The sequence below is a fragment of a genome, unplaced genomic scaffold (genome assembly GCF_019419815.1).
Source record: "Pyrus x bretschneideri cultivar Hongxiangsu unplaced genomic scaffold, Pyrus_bretschneideri_v1 Contig6, whole genome shotgun sequence".
In the NCBI taxonomy this organism is placed as follows: Eukaryota; Viridiplantae; Streptophyta; class Magnoliopsida; order Rosales; family Rosaceae; genus Pyrus; species Pyrus x bretschneideri.
The window spans coordinates 7,558,031-7,581,855 of record NW_025999798.1 but is presented as its reverse complement, the minus strand read 5'-3'; the positions used below and the strand labels follow the sequence as shown (position 1 = coordinate 7,581,855).

At 33.7% G+C, this 23,825-nt stretch overlaps 1 protein-coding gene and 1 long non-coding RNA gene across 2 annotated transcripts; both read right to left on the bottom strand.

Annotated features, from left to right (window-relative positions):
* Nucleotides 1-6,573: 6,573 nt before the first annotated feature.
* On the bottom strand, nucleotides 6,574-7,537 carry LOC103959359 (major allergen Mal d 1). Its single transcript, XM_009371709.3, has 2 exons — nucleotides 7,289-7,537; nucleotides 6,574-7,124 (listed from the first exon to the last, which is right to left on the bottom strand). Exons 1-2 carry the CDS (start codon nucleotides 7,470-7,472, stop codon nucleotides 6,829-6,831), a joined length of 480 nt encoding a protein of 159 aa, XP_009369984.2. The 5' UTR covers nucleotides 7,473-7,537; the 3' UTR covers nucleotides 6,574-6,828.
* Nucleotides 7,538-21,607: 14,070 nt separating this feature from the next.
* LOC125471278 lies at nucleotides 21,608-22,904 on the bottom strand. The gene is made up of 2 exons (XR_007253554.1): nucleotides 22,578-22,904; nucleotides 21,608-21,830 (listed from the first exon to the last, which is right to left on the bottom strand). It is a non-coding gene; the product is annotated as an uncharacterized LOC125471278 (long non-coding RNA).
* Nucleotides 22,905-23,825: the final 921 nt, after the last annotated feature.

Genomic DNA, 23,825 nt, shown 5'->3' with positions numbered 1-23,825 from the left:
TTTTACCTATTTGAGGTTTAAAGAATAAAATTCCCTTAATGATAGGATAATTGTTGGAATAAAATTAATTCCTATATAACACCTCTTCATTTCTTCTTCATTTATCTATTATTTCTTTTTAGTTTGTTATCAAAAAAAAATTTCTTAGTCAGGATTTATCGTTTGCCTTGCAAATCTTCTTCTTCTTTATCATTGTTCAGTTTTCCTCTTCTCTTCTCAGGCTTCCACTATATATGAAATTTGATTCTGTTTGATCAAAGAATGGAGGTCGGTTGGCTTCTTTCATCAAATTGCTTGTTGTGTTCAAATTAGTTAATTTCATGGTCAAAATTGGATGTTCATTTGAGTTGTATTTTTACTCATATTAATTGATTTCATGGCCGATATTAATCTACCTGTATCACAAGATTTTGTTATATAACCTACCTCAATTATAGGTGGATTATATCTATATGTTTTCCTATATTACATAGTAATTTATCTTGCTTATAGGTAGGCAAATTGTGTATTTGTACCTTTCAGTTCATTTATCTACCTATTGATTAAATATATTTTCTTCGTTTGATATCTTACTTGTAGGTATATGTACATTTATGTATTAGTACCTTTTAATTAGGTTGTGTACTTTTGCAACTTAATCTATGATAAAAATATTTTATTTTATTAAAGGGTAAAGAATTGAAACGTTTTTTTAAATGTTTAGTAGATTGCAGATTTTTAAATATTCAAATTTTGAAAACAAGGGGTAAAATAGGTTTAAAAGATAGTTAAGTGGACCTATATCAGAAATTTCAAAAAATTGGATTAAAACCAATAATACGTCAATTTTTTGGACCCATATCTTAATGTCCCTACTTTTTATTGGTTCACAACATTTTTTATAATTTAAAATTTGTGTATAAAATTTTACGAGTAAAATTTTTAAAGATATTAAAATATGTCACATAACTGTTAAATTTAAAATTCAAGTTTAAAATTTTCTTTTGGGATACACAGCAGCAGTAGGTTAAAATTAATTTAGGTTATCATATTTTTACAACTAAAGTAAGTATCACCTCAAATTTTGTGAGTACTAATTTATAATAATACTACATTCAGAATGCCTTATCATGTCCAACTCTTGAGCGGATGTGATCGGTTTGTTTTTGGCATAGTTGTCCAAATGGACTGAAGCAAAATATCAACTTTTCCAAGTCATTTGGTTTTAGTTTTAAGATCATTGAAAATTTCTTCGTGGCTCTTGGGTCTGCAGTATTTGGGACAAAAATTAAGGCAAATGTAAAGTTGTTTGCACTTTTGCTTTAATTTGCATCAATATTGAATATGGATGAGGTACAAGTACTTCCAACTTGTAATGAAATTGATAGTCTAAAGTTCTAACAGACTTAATTGTAGTAATGGTCTCATGAACTTTATTTTTAGTTTAATTTTAGTTTTCGAATCCTCATATTAGTTTTTTTAATTCTCAAACTTAACAATGTGTTGCATCGTTGGTCTATATTTTATTTTATTTTATTAAATTTAGGAGTATATTAATGCAAATAAAAAAAAATCAATATTAAGATTTTTAGAAACCTTGTGTAGTACTGTGTACTATGTGTATGTGACAGAGATGGAATATGTATTTAGTACTCCCAACAACTTTTATCTTAAATTTCTCATTGAAAAATAAAACAAAAGCCTTTAATCCTAGTTGGGCTTCCACTAATTTGGACGATTTCTTATTTCCTTTCAAAAAAATAGGCTAGACATTTGATCACATTAAAAATATATATTCTCTACCCATATATATATATATATATATAGAAGAAATTTATGTAGATCAGATTGCTCCAGATCAACTTGCATTATATACTTCCAAGTTGCTTCCAACGTCCAACTCCCTTTAGGTTTTAATTATAAAATTAATAGTTTGACGTATTTTAAAATTACAGTATCTAAAGTTAAAAGTAAGTCATGCCAACATCACGATGGTATTATTTTATAATCCTATCTTCACTGAAAACGTAGGATTTTAACCCTGCGATAGTCATGTACATTCTAAATTGGTTAAGCAAGGTTATTTATCACATATGTATATGTGTGTGTGTGTCTTGCTCTTTGAATTCTGAATGTGTAGGTCCTTTGGCATGACATTTAAATGACTCAGGGCTCATTTGGAAGTGTATTTTTACAATGAGTGAAAATATTTTTAGTGAAATTGATTTTAGATTTCAAAAGCACTTATAAGTGCCTTTTGGAAGAAGCACCAGCTATATGCTTTTCCAAGATCGACTTGGATTTTTACTAAGGATTAGTTTCAAAAATATTTCATCAAAAGCATTTTCAATCATTTTAAAAGCACTTACAAATGAGCCCTTAATAATCCAAACGTGCCACTTAATAAAACAGTCTAGTGGTATTCCTTTTCACCTGTAAGTGAGAAGTCTTAGATTCGATTCTCGCCAAAGACGAATTTTAATCACATTATTGCTAGCTTATTGTGAGGCTAAACCCACTCCCCTCCCTGCAGATAATATCATTTGTTAAAAAAAAAAAAAAAAAAAAAAAAACCCAAATGTACTCCAAGGGAAAAGTCTAGCAACCAACGACTTTTGTATATGCTTTTTATTTTATTCTACACTTCAAACTTTCTATATTTGAAAAGAGAAATACACTTGTGAGGAGTGTAGAATGAGATTTTTGAAGTGCTAATAACACTTCCCTTATTTTATCTTGTCTAATATGATTTTATGTCATATACACACATAATGGCTTACAAATATAGTAAAAATTCAGACAAATATATTGAATGGTGGTTACATAAAAGTTTGAAAAGTTTCGAAGTCTTACAAAATTTAGAAGATCCGCATTATATTCCGAAAATTTCAATATAAAACTGATTCCAAAATTTTTGATAATTTCGGCAATCCAAAATTTCAACATTGGAAATAATATTTGATTCCGAAACATTTTTGAATTCGCATTGGAATGCTTACTTCCAATCCGATTCGACCAAAAATTACCCCTAATGTCGACTTGCCTTTTGTATGATCTTGTCCATTATTCTTTATTAGGTATTTTTCGATTCATGCCCTGAACTTTAATTTTAACCGATTATTTCGATGGACTTTTAGAATTAGCTAATTTCCTCTAACATTTAATTTTAAAAAAAAATATCCAATTTTCTATTCATTTTGGTCACTTGGAAAATGCTTGAGGGCAATAAAGTAATTTTATTTTTTGATGTTGACAACATATTCTCTTCCACTATTTTTTTTGGTCGAACTTCTCTTCCGCTAGTTGATTCCGTACAATTTATGTTTGAATTGGCCATGGTAGTCCAATTAGCAACTGCAAAGTATTGGTTTTGTGCCCAAATTAGCAAAACAAAACAACCTTTTTGCCTTCGTACAGTTATCATGTGATGTCTATCTGACCTAGATGAATTGAAAATTGGATAAAAAATTCAAAATTTATTGTCAATGAAAATATTAATTATAAAAGTTCAGATAGATAATCATTTAAAAATAAAATTTAAAAGGAAAAATTTGGTAGCTCAATACAATTTCGGGAAAAGAAATCGACAAATAGGTCTCCTTCATTTATGCAAACCCAAAAATTTATTGGTTGACGAAGACTGAACCACGGGCTCAAGTCACCCGATCTACCGGCCAGAAGGTCGTTTAAACTTTTAAATAAAATAATCATTCTCAAATTTGTTAGAATTTGCATTTGGTCACAGTTGTGGATGGATCATTGGATGCACCAGGTCATAGCTCACCAAACTAGCAGGACCCAGCTCCTTCTTATCTGTTTGAAGTTTTTAATTTTGGTTGTAATATCTGTTTGAAGTATTTTATTCCTAAACTAGTCGGTTCATGTTCGTCTACTTCGAAAGATAAAAATATCCGGTTTAAAGGCAAAATTACTGTAGATCTTTAACTACTTTAAGTTATAACGAAAGTTTATGATAATTACCAAGAGTATCTCCAAATATGATGTTAAATAGTACATATTAACAAGAATAGTCAAACAAACACAATATTAGTGTTTTTTTTTTTTTTCAATCGGAATACCAATTCTTATTTAGCATGATGTAGATTGACAACAAAAACAGTTATTGTCAAATTTGATAGCAGATTCAAATTAATTTTAATTAATTATTAAAGTAAAATTTTAAAAGATATTAAAGTATGTCACATAACTGTTAAATTTAAAATTCAAGTTTAAAATTTTCTTTTGGGATAGACAGCAGCAGTAGGTTAAAATTACGAGAGTTTTAACGAAAAGTCCGATGTACTGTTTACTTTAACCAAAAATCACATTTTTACACTAAAAAGTCAAACTTGATATTATTCACTTTATCCTTTATTTTATCATTATCGTTAAAATTCAAAATTATACAAAAATTTTTCATTAGCTTTCCTTAAAATTAATTTAGGTTATCATATTTTTCCAACTAAAGTAAGTGTCACCTCAAATGTTGTGACTACTAATTTATAATAATACTACATTCATAGTGCCTTATCATGTCCAACTCTTGAGCGGATGTGATCGGTTTGTTTGTGGCATAGTTGTCCAAACGGACTGAAGCAAAATATCAACTTTTCCGAGTCATTTGCTTTTAGTTTTAATATAGGGAGCGATCATTGAAAATTTCTTCGTGGCTCTTGGGGCTGCGGGAAGTTGGATATTTGTGGGCTCTGGTTATGCTGCAGAATTTGGGACAAAATCTGGTTTTGTTAGATAATATTTTGAAGACCTACACCATCTCTAAAGAAGATGTCAAATTTAAAATTTAAAATTTAAATTTGAAGGTTTATGTGACATTTTGACATCTTTTAAATTTTTGATCTCCAACCGATATGTTAATTTTTAAACATAAAATAATAATTCATATATTTTTTTTTGCATTGGAAATGAAAAGAAACAAAAAGATAATGGTTTAAATCAATAAAAAATTAATAGAAAGCATTTAATAATTAATTCAAAATGTGACATCCCACATCGTCCAGGGGACTGATCCTTATATGTATATTCCCATCCCTACCTAGCATGAGGCCTTTTGGAAGCTCACTGGCTTCGGGTTCCGTAGGAACTTCGAAGTTAAGCGAGAAGGGGGCTTGAGCAATCCCATGATGGGTGACCCACTGGAAAGTTGCTCGTGAGTTCCCAAAAACAAAACCGTGAGGGAATGGTAAGCCCAAAGCGGAAAATATCATGCTACGATGGGCCCAAGAAGTGATCCGCCCCAGGCGGGGATGTGACAAAAAAAGTCTGAAGGTACTGTCAAATTTGGTAGCAAAGGAGGGAAATGTCAATCCATATCATGCCACATCAGATTTGGCTTATTGGTTGGAAAACATTAATGTTGTCTTTTATTACCGTTATTATTAATTTGAATATTTCATTTGGGATGCTCTTAAAAGAGAATTATGAATGGTTGAGAACTTGTCTCATTATTATTTGTTACGGTATGAGAAAAATAAATATGTAATTATTTAGATTAGTAAAATTCAAAATTTTTATGTCAATAGAGCTAAAGGAATTTTAAGGTTTCCAAGTAGTTACTCAAAAAGAATAACAATAGAAGAAAAAATTAAGGTTAATCTTAGTTTACTATCATAAATTTTTTTAGTTTTTAATATTTGGTAAATGAAATTTTTTTCATCTCAGAGCGGTACATAAAGTTATAATTTTGGAACACTTTCATATATCCGTTAAGATTGCTGTTATATATGCTGTTAACTGATGACGTGGTATTCACGTAGATAATGATTGGATGATACGGAGATATTATAAATAATAATAATAATAATAATAATAATAATAATAATAATAATAAAAATTTAAAATTAATTAAAATTTAAAAAAAAAATTTGGTCTTCTCCCTCGCCCCTTCCGACGCGCCTCCCTTCTCTCCTCTGCACTCACCCTTCCCCCTCCCTCTTCGACTCCACCCAAGCCCCGACTTCCAGCCTCAGCCGCTACCAAATCTATTCTCTCTCCTATCTCCCTCACAGTCTCACCCTCCAAGGACTCCACATCAAAAAAAACCCCAATCCCAGATACCTTTCGAAACCCCACAGCAGCCCGCCATAAAGTTGCCGATCGCCCTCATGAAATCGCCGTTCCCATCGGAAAGCAGCAGCACCTCGTAGCCGATCACGAAGCTGCAAATCTCCTGTATATAACCTTGTGTGCACGGAAACTGCAAATCAATTCAGAAAAATTAAATCTTTGGTTTGACCAAATTATTAAAGAAAAAAACTCCAAAAACAAAAGCAAATTAATTTTTTTTTAATTATTTTTATATCTATGTGACGTCCAATCATTGTCGAAATGAATATCACATCATCAGTTAACGGTAAATTTAACAGTAACCTTAACGAATGTGTGAAAGTGTCATATAAAGTTATAATTTTATGTACCACTATAAGATTAAGTGTCATATAAAGTTATAATTTTATGTACCACTATAAGATGAAAAAAATCTATCAAATGTTGAAAATCAAGAAAATTTATTGTAGTAAACTAATATTAACTCAAAAAATTATTACTGCAGACAATGTTTGCAAGTGAGACATCAACTGATTAAAAAGTAATTTAATTATATTTATAGAAGATAATACACTCTGTTCACTCTGCAACTTTTTTCCAAACAAAGAAATCAATACAAGAAGATCATCACAACCATAACACTTATTTTTCAAGCCCAAACTGCCCAAACCATGGTTATCACTTTTGACTGATGAGAAAAAAAACATACAAAGAAAAGCCACACAACCTTCGACTGACCATCTAGTAACGGTAACAGCCAAAACACCATAGATACATGTGATTAATTTAGTTGTATGCGTCGGGGTGGTCCTTAAGGTAGCTCTCAATAAGCTTGAACAAACCATGGGCCTTCTCTTTTCCAGCCTTGACGTGCTCTTCTTTAATTTCAATATCTCCTTTAGTATGGTAATGACTAATGCTTTTGATGGTTGAACCACTTCCAGATGCCACCAACTTGGTCTCGTAAGATATTTTCTCGATGGTGTCTGTCAAAGCATCACCTTCGATCAAAGTATAGGCGTATGAGTAGCTTGCTTCGTCAATCGAGTCAATCCTGTGCTTCACGTAGCCGTACTGGCTGCCTACGAGACAAATAAAACATATAATATTATTAAATTGTGGATACAGACCGTAATCAATCTACAAATCCACTAGCACTGAAATAGTCTGACATCAACATGTATACGTGTTGATAAAATTTGTTAAACGAAACCATCGAAATCATTAACCGTGCTAATTAACTGACCTTCACCAAAAGTGATCTTCTTGATGGTTCCGGGGCCACCGTTTCCTTCAAGAATCTCAGCTTGTTTGACTGCCTGGGGTGCAATTTTGGGGATGAGGTTGTCAGCATCGAGGACAAAGGCCTTGAACAATCTTGATGGTGGAATCTCAGAGGTGAACTCGTTCTCAAATGTGTAAACTCCCATGATGATTGAAAAAAGGTTGGAAAATGAGCAAAGGAAGGATGATGGTTTTTTTGAAGGTTGAGAGTATTGTGTTGGAGATGAGTACTAGGAGGTGGTATTTATAGGATTACAGTTTGGGGCATATTGTCATTCGATGTCTCCAAATTTACAAGGAATTTAAAATGTTTATTAAAAATTTGTGTCACTGGTGTGTTGGATAACTCCAAGTGACAATATTTAATAGAAATTTGACTTGGTCAAATAAAGCACCTTTGAATTGATTAATAAAAAAATACAACTGGTTTTTCTTTTTTGTGAGACGGTGAGAGTGGAGCAAAGAAACTAAAGGCTTCTAGATGTATGGTTAAGTTATTTCCAATCAAAGGGTTTAGAGTGTCGAAAATAACCCGAAAATCATTTCCAATTTAAGACTAGGTCAGAAGGCTCGTGGAATTTGAAGAGCCCCGAGGAATCTGAAAGGGCCAAAGGGATGCCAGCCCAGGACTGGCCAGAAAATAGAGCAATCCTTTCACTTATAATTGACATGAATATATTTATGTTAAAAATTAAATATATTTCTGTCGCTTATAATTGATAGAATTGTTTTAAAAAAAATTGAATACCTAAACCATTCATTAAATTTAAGTTATAATTTTTTTGGTTTTTTGGGCTAGTTACTGTTGTAGTTTTTAAATTTAAGTTGTTGGATTTGAATTTAAGTTGTTGTAATTTTTAAATTTAAATAATAAATTATGTTTGGCCCTCAGTTGGAGACAATTTTTTGTAACAGGATTAGAACGAGCCCTATGTCCTTTTGGCCATATGTTGAAGATAAAAACAAATATGATATTGTATTATTTATTAAAATATTAATATTTTGAATAATCCAATGACTAAAATAAGTCTTTTAACCAGCCACCGGTCGAAGATGCTCTTATTATTAGCTTCAGTTACTCCCGATAGGCCCCAGTTCTGGCTGTGCGTGCATATAGGTACCGTTTGGTACGTGGGACGGGACGGAACAGAGTGGGACAAGGCGTTCCGTCCCACGTTTGGTGCGCCTAAAACGGGTGGAACGAGCTGTTCCACGGGACGAGTTTTAGGTGAATTTTCGTTCCACCTCACCCCTTGGAACAACTCGTTCCACATCTGTGGAACACAAAATTATAACCTCTCTGTCTCCTTCTTCTTCTTCCTCCTTGTTTCCATCCGAGGGCATATTTGCTCCCACTCCGTTCCGTTCCGTCCTGTCCCGTCCTGTCCCGTCTCATCCCGTCTGCGTACCAAACGATACCCTAGTTTCTAGGCTGCTTTTGCAGATTCTAACAACAGTTGGCAGATCTCATTTTAATTCGATGGCAAAAAGTAGGAATGCAAGATGGAGATGATGCTTTTTCAAAATAACATGTTTGGAGCTTTATAAATCATCAGACATAGTTCATGGGAAAAAAGAAACCGAAGGATAAAAAAGTACACACATTCACAAGTTGTGACAAAATTGACCAATAATTATAATTTATAAATGTTAAAACGTTTTTAGTTTGGTTTGGTTAATTATCATCGGGGTAATTTTTTTTTTTTCTCTTGTTTAATTTGGGAGAGGATGAGCGAGGGGTGCTGAAGACTTCTTTTTATTTCAAAAATGGCAACTGGCAGTCAACATTGCCTATCAATTTCCAGTTGCTTTCTGAACAATTTCTTATTATGGGGTAAATTTTTTATCTTGCGTTTGAGAATAGAAGTAAACTCCTTATTAACTTACTTGGAATCAAATAGTCGTCACAAATGTTGAATAACTAATGGTACATCTTATTAGTTATACTTGGGATAGATTTGTACAAAGAGAAAAAAAAAAAAAATCCCAAGTTCATGAGATAAATTTTGTGACTGATAAACTATCTAACTTGAGTATATCGTGTTTACTTAGTCCAATTTATTTCGATCAAGTGATTTATCACTTGTCGACATCTCTTAATGGTAAACGTTGTAGGGATCTTTAGATCAAGTGATATTTTATTATAGTTTCTCTTTGTTGGCAGCCCCGATGTTAATCAAAAACAGATTAATCCAAAGTTATAGGCTAATTTAGAGAAAAATGAGATTGATATAATAATGCAGAGAAACCAAAATTCAATCGCTTCATTCATGCATGAAGCAATTGATTGGATTAATGGAGTAGTTTGCATTACCAAATACCACATATGGATAGCAACAACGTGTCTCACAATTACAGCTGACCATGTAGATTCAAATTTTTATCCCATGCATGTGACCAATTAACTTTACCTTACCAGAAGAAAATAAATAAATAAAAAAATTTGGGCAATAATTCTGCCGAAAGCTGGAGGAAGGTCGTCATACAAACAGGATTCAACGTGCTTAAAACATGCACGATAACGTTTTTGCTTCTTTCAATAATAAAATCCCCAAAGTATTGCTTATGTAATGAGTTCCCTAAGGATCTGCTGGAATCAATTAATCTCTAAAGAATAAATATATCGAATATGGTTGATTCCTTACCAATAATCAATTATTATTTTTGTTTTATTAAACTATTTTTATGACCTTTATATAATCACGAATTCAATAGATTTGTACAACCCATTACTAATTTTTGTATTTCGTACAACCAATTAGTAATTTTTTTGTTGCTCTATCAACTAATCATAGTTGATTAAATAATTTTATAGGAAAATTAACAAAAAGTTTAAAAAAAAATTTAATTTTAATAAAAAATAAGAAATAAAAATATAATGAATATTATAAAAAAAATATAAAAATATAATTTTTCATTAAAAACGAATCTTACGTTGAAACTCTCTAGTTTTATTGGCACAATAAGTTTGAACTGACTTAACATTATAGATCGAGTAATGATATAAAAATACGGACCACTAACGTCCCATCTTTATTAAAAAAAATATTAATATTTGATAAGAATACCATTTTTTATAGATAAAGCCCCTGTAAACAATTATTGCAGGTTAGGCACGAATATAATCCGGTCGGCAGTCTTGATGGGACATTCGAAAACTAGTCAAATTTTACAGACTTGACCCTTTTTTTTAGGAAGTATGATTCTTTTTTCTCTTCTTCTCTTACATATTATTTTTTATCTCATTATCTTTATAAAAAAAATATCAATATAGAATATTAACGTAATTTAACCGTGATCGTTTAAATAGTATGGGAGAGAAGGGGAGTAAGATTATGAGAGAAGAGAATCCTCCTCCTTTTTTTAGACAGCTTGAAAACTTGAGGGGAATTTGAGGAGATAATTAACATGGAATTGGATCTCATCCGAATTCAAATTGTAAGGATTTTAAGAATTCTCATATCTTAGTTATTTATTAGGTATCGTACGTTCAGAAATTATTTCACTTTTTTTATTTAAAATTAAATACAAATAGTAATTGATAAAAATTAACCATATGATATACAATAAACGGTTAGAATATGAAAATATCTAGGATTCACACAAAGTAGATCCGGAGATAATCATCTTCCAATCAACATCGCCTAGGTCAGTTCATTATTCGAGTGTTTATTTTTCAAATTGGCTAAAAAAAATTGGTAAGAGTCAAATAGTTAGTTATCTAAATTACATATTAATATAATTGTCTTTGTCAATTAAAAATGGTGAAAAAGACTATTTATCTTTTTATCACAACAACAAAAATTAAGGGGAGTAATATCATTTCACAAAATAAAATTTTACTGTTTTTTGTGTACAACATGTGACTTTAACATTTCAAACTTTAAAAAAAAAAAAAAAAACCTTCTCTCCTTCTTTCCTCACCACACGTTCTTTCTCACTCTCTTCTTCACTCATTCAATTTTAAAAATAAAAATAAAACGTTTCACATGCACTTTATGTGTGGGCGTATACCGGTATACATTTATTTGTTAGAAAGTATATGCAATTCTACAGTGCAATAAAAGTAATTGCATGCATGTTCGCCTCTGTTACTGAATCAAAATACATATATGCTATCATCCTTACCGATCTAAATCAAGTTCCATGTTTTCATGATCTTTTTTCTTCATAAGACTTTTGGAAAATAAGAAAAAGCTGTATTTTTCACATGTCCCACCACATCGACATAAAGATTAACGTAGTTTGTCTTAAACTCGGATATCCTCATTGCCCGGGATATTCCCAATTTTATGCAAATCCCATAACGAAAAGCCCTCACCATTTGCAAGTGTTGGGCCATGAACTTCGTTTTACCCAATTATTTTACCCCGTCCCTTTAGTGTAAGTATATTATTTTGCAGAAAAAAAAACTCTTTGATTGCATTTCAATACTGTCGATGATCTTATAATGTAAGTAGTATACCTTAACAGTATAAAAAGGTGTCGGCAAAGTAGCACTAATCTAGTTGCAATAATAACATTATCATTCTACGTTGTTAGGCATAACCTTATTGGTATTATTACGTAACATTGAACTATAAACTTTGACGAATATAGTATGATTTACATTTTTTGTAATTTAAAGTTGAATTGTAACGTCATGTTGTAACACCATTAAATGTGAAGGTAAATGGCTGACAAATATAAATTACAATGCATAATAATTTCATGAAGCCACTAATAATTTATTATAAAAAGAGTAATGTTATCTTTTCTTTTTATACTAAAATAATATTACTACTTTAATTTACACTAGAGATGAGGATGTTTGAATTCGAAACATAGTAGATTGAAGATGAATACCTTATTATAGAACAATTCATCACTTGCACCGATACTCTTTTTTTATTTATTTAGAAAGAAAAAAAGTACCGTACAATTTTCAGTACTTGACTAATAATGTAGTTTGTATCACATTTATACAAAAAATAACGTGATAATTACTAATACAAATTTATAGTATGACAATATAACGTATATACCAAACTAGGTATATTTTCCATAGTTTAGTCACTAGTTGATAAGGGTCTTTCTAATTTCGAGTGTAAGAAGCTGTTTCAGCATACTAGACCGGCAACTGCTCCTCATAATATTATTTTCAATCTAAAGAATTACGATCACATCTTTTATTTTATTTTATTTTATTTATCTTAAAATTGTTCTTTTGTTGGTAATGCAGGAAATCTATGTAGCTGAGGGAATTTTTTTGTTCTCCCTTTTTCGGACTTACTGGGTTTGGTTTCAGCAATGGCAACTGGCAGTCAACATTGGCTATTGATACCTTTGATTTTTCTATGCTTCAAAACTTTGCCTGTTGCCTTGATGCGCTGCGCTGCCTTTTTATTGCCCATAGTGACCCGAAATATCTACTTCTGTACTGCACAATTAGCTTAACAAACATTTATAGAGGATGGAAATGACTAGCAACTTATAAGACCTATGAATCTATGCTAGCAACAAAAAATTTATGGTTCCTGGAGTATACTCCATGTATATTTGTACCATACTCATGAGTTTTATATATTGAAGTCATGTGTCCAATACATGGAACTCATAAATTCAATAAATTAGTATTTCATTCAAATTTTCCAGTTTACTATAGAAATGTGATTCTTATATAAGTTAAATATATTGATATATAATCATACTCACTTTTTCCGACCTACTGTGTAAGGTGAAGCAAAATATGATAAAGTTAAATATAGAAACTTGGAATTCAAGTAAGAATTAATTTTTCAAATCATATTCATTTCATCATTTTAAAAGGTCAATCGATAATAATGGTAACAAGTAATAATACGTCCAACACGCCAATTGTCCTCATTTCAAATCATATTCGTCCAACTTGCAATTGGTATCAAAATTTGTCTTGATACATCCAATACGCAAAATTTGTCTTGATACATCCAATACGCAAAATTTGTCTTGGTACATCCAAACGCAAAATTTGTCTTGATACATCCAACACGCTAATTGTCCTCAAAATGCGTCTATGTTTAACATACATAATCATCCAAACATGTTTTTTTCTCGGTCTGTCATAACAAAGACACCCGATAAAAAGAAAAATATAAGTACATAAAACTCTTGTTCTTTTAATGTCATTTCAATTTAGTTTTAATATTTTTAATTAAATATTTCAAATAAGTAATCAACATATTAAAAGTCACATCTGTAAAGTTCCAGTTAATATTTTTCGTTAAAATTGTATGTGCGGTAACAATAGTCCCCACTAATAAGCTTATTTGGACAACAAAATTAAAAATAAAATAACGTCATAAAATGAAGATTAAAATAACAAATAATATGAAATACAAAATAAAGAAAAATCATGTCACCTCCACCTTCAAGCTGAACCTGCCACGGTCAGAACCCATCAAATGGGTAGTGACCAAGAATGATTAGAATATCAGTTGCCTCCAAACTAAAATCTAAACATAAATTATATAATGAAGAAGCCATAAAAAGGTATTGAATTGGAGCAAAAGTTAATCCCAAATTAATTCAAGAAGGTAGTCGCCTAATAAAGAAAGTCGTTCATAATTCAGATAGGTTTTCGAGGAGCTTGATATTCTGCTCGAGCGAGTTCCTCATCTGCCAATTTTCAGCTAGTAGAGCCTCCAATTCTTTATCCGACATTAAGCACTTGGTTCCCTCATGCTCATCTTCATTATGGTTGCAGTGAGGATGATGGTGGATGCATTTCATGGCAGTTCATACCATGTTTAGGACATTCTTCTCCATGTTGGAAGCTTGAGTTATAGGATGGAGTCGATAGTGGTGCGTTGGGTTTAGAAGTGATGTGGGTGGTGGTGACTGTGGGTGGATGGAGGGCGTTAGTGCCTTAGTGGTGAGAAGAAGTTGCGGCTGGCTAGGGTTCAATGGGTTTTTTCTTTCATTCTATTTTTTTCTTTAAATTTGCCTAAGATGGAAAATTTAAATAGCGGTTAAGAATTTGACTTTTCAAAAAGATTGGATACTTATTTGGAATGTTTGAAAATAGTAGAATTAATTTAGAATGATACTAAAAGGCAGGTGATTTTTTTTATTATTATTTTTTTATGACGTTGGGGAAGTTTTATGTACTTAATCTTATATAAATTAGAGTGCTAATAAATCCGTCTCACTCTCTTATGTGCCCAACCACTTTTTTTATAAAATATTTGATACCAATTTTACCCTCTTGTAAATTGACACCTAAGAACCCAAGCAAAAAAAAAAAAAAAAAAAAAAAAAAGAAATAAGGGCCTCAGTATGGATCAATTTATGCAATTTTTTTGGTAGTTTTTTGTTTCAAAGTTCGAGAGATGGTCAAGTTGGGCTGCTCAATCTTCCAGTTTTATAACCTTGAATTTCTTGCGCCTCAAATTGCTCATAAAAGCATCAGAAAGTGGCAAAAAGGGTGTTATCAAGTTTTTCCAACTCATACAGCGATCACGCACTCCTTTATGAAACTTAGCCTCAAAAGATCAAGCTTTTCCAACATGGTAATCACATAAAGGATGGTTGTATGCCGTTCTCCTGAAAACCTAAACATAAATCAATTCTCACCAACTTTTATTAATTTCAATTTCGATTTCTATTAAATGATGAAGAATTAAAAGGAAAGACCATGGACGTGGGAAAGAATGTCAGAGGAGAGAACATATGCTTTGATTTTAAGTTTTTTTTGAAATGGGTGTAAAGCTAAGTTGCATCTTAAATTGGGTTTGTGAGTGTAGTTTAGTTTAGGTAGTAAATTAGGGTTAAAGAGATATTAATAGTTTAATTAAAAATAAAATGAGTGTAGAATGTAAAGTGGGTGTAAAGTTAGGTTATATGAGTTCAAATAAAAAAACAAACTACTTTTAAAATAAATTCCAGCTTGTTAATAAGCAAACAAGCAATGGTAAATGAAGAAAATATTGAAAGGGGGGAGGAAATGGGGTTGCGTAGGGTCTGAATAGAGGGAAGGAAGGAGAGTTGCAAATTGGGAAAGGATCAGATTCTGAAAATCGAACCAGAATAAACTAGTGTTCTAAAAAATGGTTGAGGCGACCGCCAGGCGGCGGTGCTCCGCCGCGATTAACTTAAAATCGTTTCTTAAATCAGCAAGGTTTGTGCAGACGTAGGGACGGATCTATTAAGGGACCTGGGTGGTCCCGGGACCACCCAGAAGCCCGGACTAGTGGCTGTGAGACCTCCGCGAACTACCCAAATATAGGTCTATGGTGGAGGAGAAAACAGCGGCAACGACTGCTCTACCATGGCCTTCTGCAAACCAGAAGGTGGAGAAGAACTGAAGAAGATGACTAACCATTTAGTAAAATGGAGTGTTTTTGCTATTGGTTTGAAAACACTCTCCTCAGCCACGTGGGAGGCTTTTGAGCCTCGCCATTTTTATTAAAAAACTAAAAATCACGTGGGTTGCTTTGTTGTACAGTCCACTTTATCAATTCTAATATGTTTTCTCCTCCACCACTTAATCCTCTCATTCCTAAATTTAAGTGTTATATTTTAGTTTAAATTAATACTATAAAACGTCTTGAATTATATTTTATCTCTCTAAATTTAATTTATTTAAACTTACTAATCATTCAAAATGTCTTAAGTTATATGGTATATATGCTTAAAATGTTTTTAAATTTTGAACTTGTTGGATATTCTTTTTATATTTTATCATTCTTTTATTATCTTATCCAGGAATTTCATACAAGTATAATTTTTTATGTGTCAATATGCACTTATTTACAAGATATACAAGAAGTTTACCTAGATCCGCCTAGGCTGCCTAGGTGCGTAGGTGCCTGGCTCCTAGGTGCCTAGGCACTAGGCGCTAGGGGCTAGCTCACCGCCCGACTAGTGCCTAACGTTTTTTTAGAACCTTGGAATAAACATCGAGAAGGGAGGCCTTGTCGGTGAGTGAAGGTCCGGCTAAGCTTATTAGAGGTTACTTTAGAAATAATAGTGGGTGAAAAAAATAACATTTTGTTGTGAACTTTCCTAGTTTAAGTGTGATTGTGTCAATCCTAGATTAGATTTGATTCTAGTTATTCTTTCCTATATGGACTTGTATTCCTTGGAGATGAAACATTTCTTCTCTTCTTTTACTACTATAAAATAAAGGCACTACGTAGGGGGGATAACATATCCTCAATACACAATTCCCCTACGATTCTACAAACACATCTATCCTTTTTCTCAACCCTTGCCGCCTGCCCCCTTCTTCTTGCCCATGAAAGCCTGAAGTTTTTTTCATGCGAATATTAACCAATACATGTCTATTAGAACATGAATGTTCTACTCCCATGTGAATGGATTGATTTCTTTTTCTCCATTGCACTAATCACATCTTGTCCTTTATTTTGTGAAAGGAACATGTCGAATTTGAACAAGCTCGACTTCACCGCTTTGGAGGTCTTTGGAGGGAACTACCTCAAGTGGGTCCAAGATGTGAAACTCCACCTCACTGCAAAGAATTTGTGTCCCGCCATTGAAGATGAGACGGACAACCCTGTTGGCAAAGCTAAGAAAGCCACTGCTATGATATTCATTCGAAAACATATCCACGACCCCTTGTAAATTGAATATCTTGCTGATGAGGATCCACGAGCACTCTGGGTCGCTTTGGCTGATCGTTTTGATCACCAAAAGAACATCTTTTTGCCTGATACAAGACATAACTGGCATCATTTGCCCTTCCAAGACTTTAAGTCTGTGAATGAATAATATGCTAAAGTATGTCGAATCCGATCACTTCTTAAATTTTGTAATGAAACTTTGACCAAAGAGGATCTCCTGGAGAAGACCTAGTCGACATTATTTGCTACTAATATTGTCATGCCGCAACAATATAGAGCTCAGAAGTTCACTAAGTTCTCGGATTTGATCTCTGTTTTACTTCTCGCTGAAAAGCAAAACCAGCTGTTGATGAAGAATCATCAAGCTCAACCTACTAGGGCGACTGATGTGCCTAAGAGCACTTCCACTGGGGTGCAAATGTGCCAGCACCCAGTCAAAAAACCAAGCTGGGGGGTTAGTGCATTCACTCTAGCCCATAAACTTGCCTGGCACCTAGCCCAAGCCAAGCAACAGATCAGCCTATTTTTGACAAACCCAGAGACCGGCTTATTTGGCTGGCACGTGTAGTTCACTCGCGAGTAGGCGGGAGTAGGGGACATGGGTGCAGGCGACGGGACCTGCTGTCAGCCCACTTGTTCTTCACCCGGAAGTAGGCGACATGGCCTTCTCAGTGTCGTTGGATTTCCAACGGCTAGTTTTTCTAGACCGTTGGATTTCCAACGGTAAAAAAAATTTAAATTTTACTTTTAAAATAGACTGTCCGATCACAGATTAGCAGTCCACATTTTTTTCCCAAAAATAAAAATAAAAAGGCCCAACGGTCAGAATTATAACCGTTGGCCACGTGGCGTATCGAGATTGGTTGCAAATCTTAGTGGAAATCTATTCACAACATAGTACGTTCAGATAATGACATGTGGCGTTACAAGATTGGTTAAAAATCTTATTCAAAATTAAAACTATTTTATTTATTTATTCTTTTATAAAAAAATTTTAAAAATTTTAAATGGGCCGAGTGCTAGCGCATTTTGTAGGGGTGGAGATGCTTTGGCCTATTATTGTTCACTGGGGTATATTACTATTCACTTGAGTGGATAAATGCGCTGGGTGCTGGCACAAAGTCTTTAGGGGTAGAATTGCTCTAAAGCACACTATAGCACAAGCCAACGCCCAAAACACCAAAAGAGGCATGGTAGGGGCGGCCAGAAGCCATCCCACCAAGATTAACAGAGTCAAGGCCCATCCAAGGTAGGAAACAAAGCTCAGAAGCGTCCAAACCTCTCTCCTAAGGCCCTAAACTTCAAGAATAAGGGCAAAACACATGAAACCATGGATGCAGATATGTGATATCGTTGTGGTTCAAATGACCATTGGTCCCGTGTTTGCCGAGCTCCCCAGAAGGTTGTAGCTGAATATCATTCTCGTCGTAGGAAGTTTGAATTAAACTTTGTACAAGTGGACGATCTGGAAAGTATAAAGATGGAGGTTTCTGACTTTCAAGAGGCTATCACACCTATAGAAGATCAAAATCTTAGACATAGACTTATTTTTTAGTTAAATAAGACCATGGGCCAAATTCCACAGTAATGGCTGAACCCTCTCTTGTTTTTTGGTTAAATTTTGAACAATTTTCCTTTATGTTTGGATTATTTGTTGGTGATTTGTTTTTTGGATATTAAGTTTTAATTAATTTCCATCTTTGAATACTTAAAAATTATTTTGAATGGATATTTGTTTTTTAGAATTTTTATGCATGTGATTGATTTAAATTAATTTTTCATTATTGGAATGACTAGTTGGTAAGTTAGTTGTCTAGCCGATAGTGCAACCACACACATTATTTTGCGTGAACACATCTATTTCACTAACTTCGTACCTAAGAATGCACCTTTGACAACCCTCTCAAGCTCATCTAACCTAATTGAAGGATACGGTAAGGCACGTATAATGTTGTCCAATGGTTCAATCTTGACCATTGATGAGGCTTTTTATTCTCCATATTCCGGAAGAATTTTGTTAAGTTTTAAGGATATTAGAGATAATAGTTGCCACGCTGAACCCCTCATAGAAAACAGAGCTGAATTTCTGTGCATAACTTCCTACGAATATGGCTAGAAGCGTATTCTAGAGAAGATGAAGCGTATCCCAAGTGGTCTGTATACTACGACTATACGCCCTATATAATGCCACTATGTGGCTGGCCCTACCTCTGGGATCGTGCACCAAATTACAATTTTGTATGATCGTTTAGGACATCCTGGATGAATAACAATGCGCCATATCCTCAGATCATCACACGGGCATCCACTAATCCGAAGTTTAGGTTCGATTCAAGGAATTGCATGTCAAACATGTTATATGGGAAAACTTATTACTAAACCTTCTTATGACAAGATTCGTTCGAATCCTCCCATTTTTCTACAATGGATTTAGAGGGACATTTGTGGACTGATTCACCCTCTATGTGGACCATTTAGATATTTTATGGTTTTGGTTGACGTTTCCACACGTTGGTCACACCTGTGCTTGTTGTCCACAAGGAACGCTGCAATCTCCAAACTGTTGGCTTAGATTATCAAGCTCAGGGCTCACTACCTTGATTATCCGATCAAATCAGTATATGTCGATAACATGAACCATATCGAAACTCCTAAAGAGCTTGCGAGAACTGCCACGCACCTGAAGTCGGAATTTAAGATGAAAGATCTAGATAAGACTCGATACTTCTCGGTATCGAGATAAAACATTGTTCGATTGTAATCCCAGTACATCAAACAAACTACACCCAAAAGGTGTTGCGCTACTTTAACAAGGATAAAACAAAGCCTTCGAGTACTCTTGTGGTCGTTCGATCGCTAGATGCAAAACAAGATTTCTTCCGTCCGAAGGAGGATGATGAAGAGATTTTAGAGCCTAAAGTTCTTTATCTAAGTGCGATAGGCACTTTATTCTACTTAGCTCAATACACTAGACTCGACATTTCCTTCGTTAATCTTTTGGCAAGATACAGTAATGCACCAACACGCAGACACTGGACTGGTATGAAAGACATATTCTGGTACCTTAAGGGTACTATGGATTTGAGCTTGTTCTATCCCTACAGATCCTCGAGTGATGCTGCACATTTTGCTTCTCGAGTCGATTCTTGCCTTGTTGGTTATGCCGACGCATGATACTTATCTGATCCGCACAAGGCGCGTTCTCAAACGGGTTATGTCTTTACAGTTAGAGGCACCGAAATCTCTTAGAGGTCAACTAAACAGACCTTAGTTGCCACTTCATCTAACCATGCTGAAATTATCGCCTTACATGAAGCAACTCGGGAATGCTTTTGGTTGAGAGCAGTTGTGGGCCATATTCGATCTCTACCCTGTCGTAGATGTCCCTACGACAATCTTTGAAGACCGACATGCATCGAACAGCTCAAGAAGGGTTATATCAAAGAAGACAATACCAAACACATTGAGCCGAATTTCTTTTTTTCACATCAACAACAAGAGTATTAGAAGATTGAAGTCATGCAAATCCTTTCACAGGACAATATGGTCGACCTTTTCACCAAATCATTACCGAAGACGACGTTTCAGAAGCTTGTTCAAGGAATTGGTATGCGTAAACTTTATGGGTTGTAACATTGCTATTTCTCTTTTGAATTGTGTCAAACTCAGGGGGAGTATCTTGAGGATACTTGTTTGATCTTAATGTACTCTTTTTTCCCTATACGATTAAGAGCATTTTTCCCACTGGATTTTTGCTACCTAATTAGGTTTTAACGAGACAACCACCTTGAGTTGATCATATCCCTAATGACGTCTCATAGATGTTTCATTTGACTTTTGCATTTCCCACTCATTTTTCTTTAGACTATGGATTTTGTCCCTACTCGGGTTTTTGCCATAGCCTTAGAGTTTTTTAGTGAGACTTACTACTTTATGCAAGTTCCTACCTTAATGAGTATGAGCATTGTTCCTTAGAATCAGTGTCAACGAGTCGACTTCCTCAACTTTTGCATGATGCTGGATCTACCTTGAGTATTTACACACTCAAGGGGGAGTGTTGTGAACTTTCCTAGTTTAAGTGTGATTGTGTAAATCCTAGATTAGATTTGATTCTAGTTATTCTTTCCTAAATGGACTTGTATTCCTTGGGGATGAAGGATTTCTTCTCTCCTTTTACTACTATAAATAAAGGCACTACGTAGGGGGGATAACATATCCTCAATACACAATTCCCCTACAATTCTAGAAATGCATCTCTCTTCTCTCTCTACCCTTGCTGTCGGCCCCTTCTCCTTGTCAGATAAAATAGGCTACAACACATTTCAGTTTTTTAACTTTTTGTGGTGGGTGAGAGTATGTGAGTGAGAAAATAAGACATTGAGGTGAATCTAGCAGCACTCCAATATTATCTAACTTTATATACGATTTATAAATAATAATATCTCACACATAATAAGCATCTATAAAACAGTCCAAGTAGGAAATAGTTACAATATGAGCTGAATAAGGAAAATGCTAGTTAAATAGGCTATCTTTTTAGACCATACTAGCATTTCTGCACGCACTCACACACATCTAAAAGACTTTTTTTTAATCACATGACTCTACATGCGAGTTATAGAGATTTACTGCATTCATCTATGTGGAACGTATTGTGATTTGATACATGTTTTTATAAATATAAAAAATGAAATTTACTAAACTGACTATTGTGTTTCGGTGCAACGACAGTAGCACATTTACATAATAAGGCTCATGTCTTAGTAGTTCAAAGAAATACAAACGACTTTTGAACTAATTTTTCATCTCCTTCTATGTTGCTTTGACATTTATCCTATCTAAGATCTCACCTGCTATTAAATCAAAAGTTGGTTTGATGAGAACTTAAGGTCATGAGAAGTCCTGCATTGTGGTCAGGAGAAACCAACTAAATCAATTTTAGAGATACTTGCAAGCTTTCAGTCAAAAACATCACAATATTTTTAAGTAATGGGAATTATCTAATGCTGTCAGGTTGACGAAAATTTTAAAATTGAATGCCAACACCTCTTCTTGGTCATTTTTTCACCTTGACACTAATGGTTCAAAATCTGCAATAAAATGATCAGTCTATATTCTCAACCACCCAACTCGAAAACCATCTTTTTTTGCAGCGAGATTTTCTATGATAATCTAAACAAAGAAAACCGTTTTAAAAATAATGCTCACTAAATTTAAAAGCTAAATTAGATTAACAGTCCTGTGGTGATAGGATAATCGGAAGATAACTCGTCGTGAAAAAAATTAGAATTTAAACCCTCGTAATGATATTTGTTAGAATTTAAGCCCAAAATTAACATTTCCGTCTAATTCTCTATTAACATTCTCACCCCACCTCATTTTTTTTTCCAGACAGGAGTTAGTTCGTAACCAAGACGATACGAAATAGAAAAATTTGAGATGGGCCCTAGATAGTAGAACAGCACGAAATCTTAAGATTATTGGTCAGTTAACAGTTAAGGATGATTTATTTAGGTAATCCAGACAATAACTTGTCATCAGATTCTCACAGCAAGCTCCTAAAATTTCATTAAACTAACTTTAACAGAGTATAGAGTATAGGGATGAATGAAGAAATACAAAGAAAATTGAATCGAATGAATTACTTACCCAGTTGAGATTTCGATATTCAGATAAGTGTGTGAGCCAAAAGATTCGGCCGTCATCGTTTCAATCTTCAAAACTGGGCATGTATTGTAGGTCTGGAGCAGTATGATCATTTTAAATACCTGAACTTCGGTTTGCAACCCCCAAGGAATCCACAACAAATCCATTTTATCACTCTCCATTCCACCATTTGGATTTAAAACCATAAGTTACTCATTGAGAGAAGAATGAATAAACAGAAAGAATGCCTCATGTAAAAAGAAGAATGTAAGTTTGATTTGACAATTGTTTCCTGGATCGCAGTCCATAGTAGTAACAACCCTACAATGCTTGTCCTGGTACATTTGAAGAACCATGAGGTCATGTCAGATTGCAAAGTACAAAATATTCCTAGTCGTCAATAGTTATTGCAGCACATGGTATCAATTTCATCGCATGTCAGATTGAACATGGTATCGGGATAATTTCAGCACATGTTATCAATTTCAGAACACTATAATGCAATACCATCTACTTCGTCAATGCCTAATAAAGAAAATCAAAGATGAAAAAACAATCAAATAACTGGGGGGAAAACAAAATAGGATTAAATATCGAAACCTCCACAACCTTTTAGTGTTATTTCAAATTAGCCTCAATATTTTTAAACATTTCAAACTAGTACTCAATTTATTGAAAATGTAACATCCATTAAACTCTAGTTAAAACATCTATTAAATTAACTAGGTTACTTTGTCTCCAAAATCAATAGAAGGTCATGAACGTACAGCCTCCACCAGCTAACGATTACCACCACCCCCATCAGGCCATCACTTTCAAATCCAACACAAAACCAACAACTCCAACCTACAACTCAAGCCGTCAACATCGAGAAGAAGCTCATGGAAGTCGCTGAAACGCTATGGGTTATCATGATGTTGCCACAAACATCTTCATCACCCACAAAAGAAGAACTGGAAGCTTTACGAATCGAGAATCAGCAAATGAGGAAATCACATAAGCAGAAACAAGCTCCTTGAAACCCTATCTGAATTCTTAACCCTCTTCTTTGTTAGGAGATTACCCTCTGATGTAATTTCAATTTGTGTCTATTTTCGATTCAATTCAATGCTTGTTTGATCGTTAGGTTCCATATCGTATAAACTATGCTTGAAATTTAGAATTAGAGGCAACTACTATTAATGTTGACCATGATATACCCAGTTAGTGGATTTTGAATATAATCTATATTTGAAAAATTAACTGGGGTAA

Bases quoted from the DNA above. Each gene is read 5' to 3' on its own strand.
- LOC103959359 (XM_009371709.3), bottom strand. From the start codon at position 7,472: ATGGGAGTTTACACATTTGAGAACGAGTTCACCTCTGAGATTCCACCA. The intron at 7,125-7,288 runs GTCAGTTAATTA...TTTGTCTCGTAG, and splicing joins GAAGATCACTTTTGGTGAAG to GCAGCCAGTACGGCTACGTG.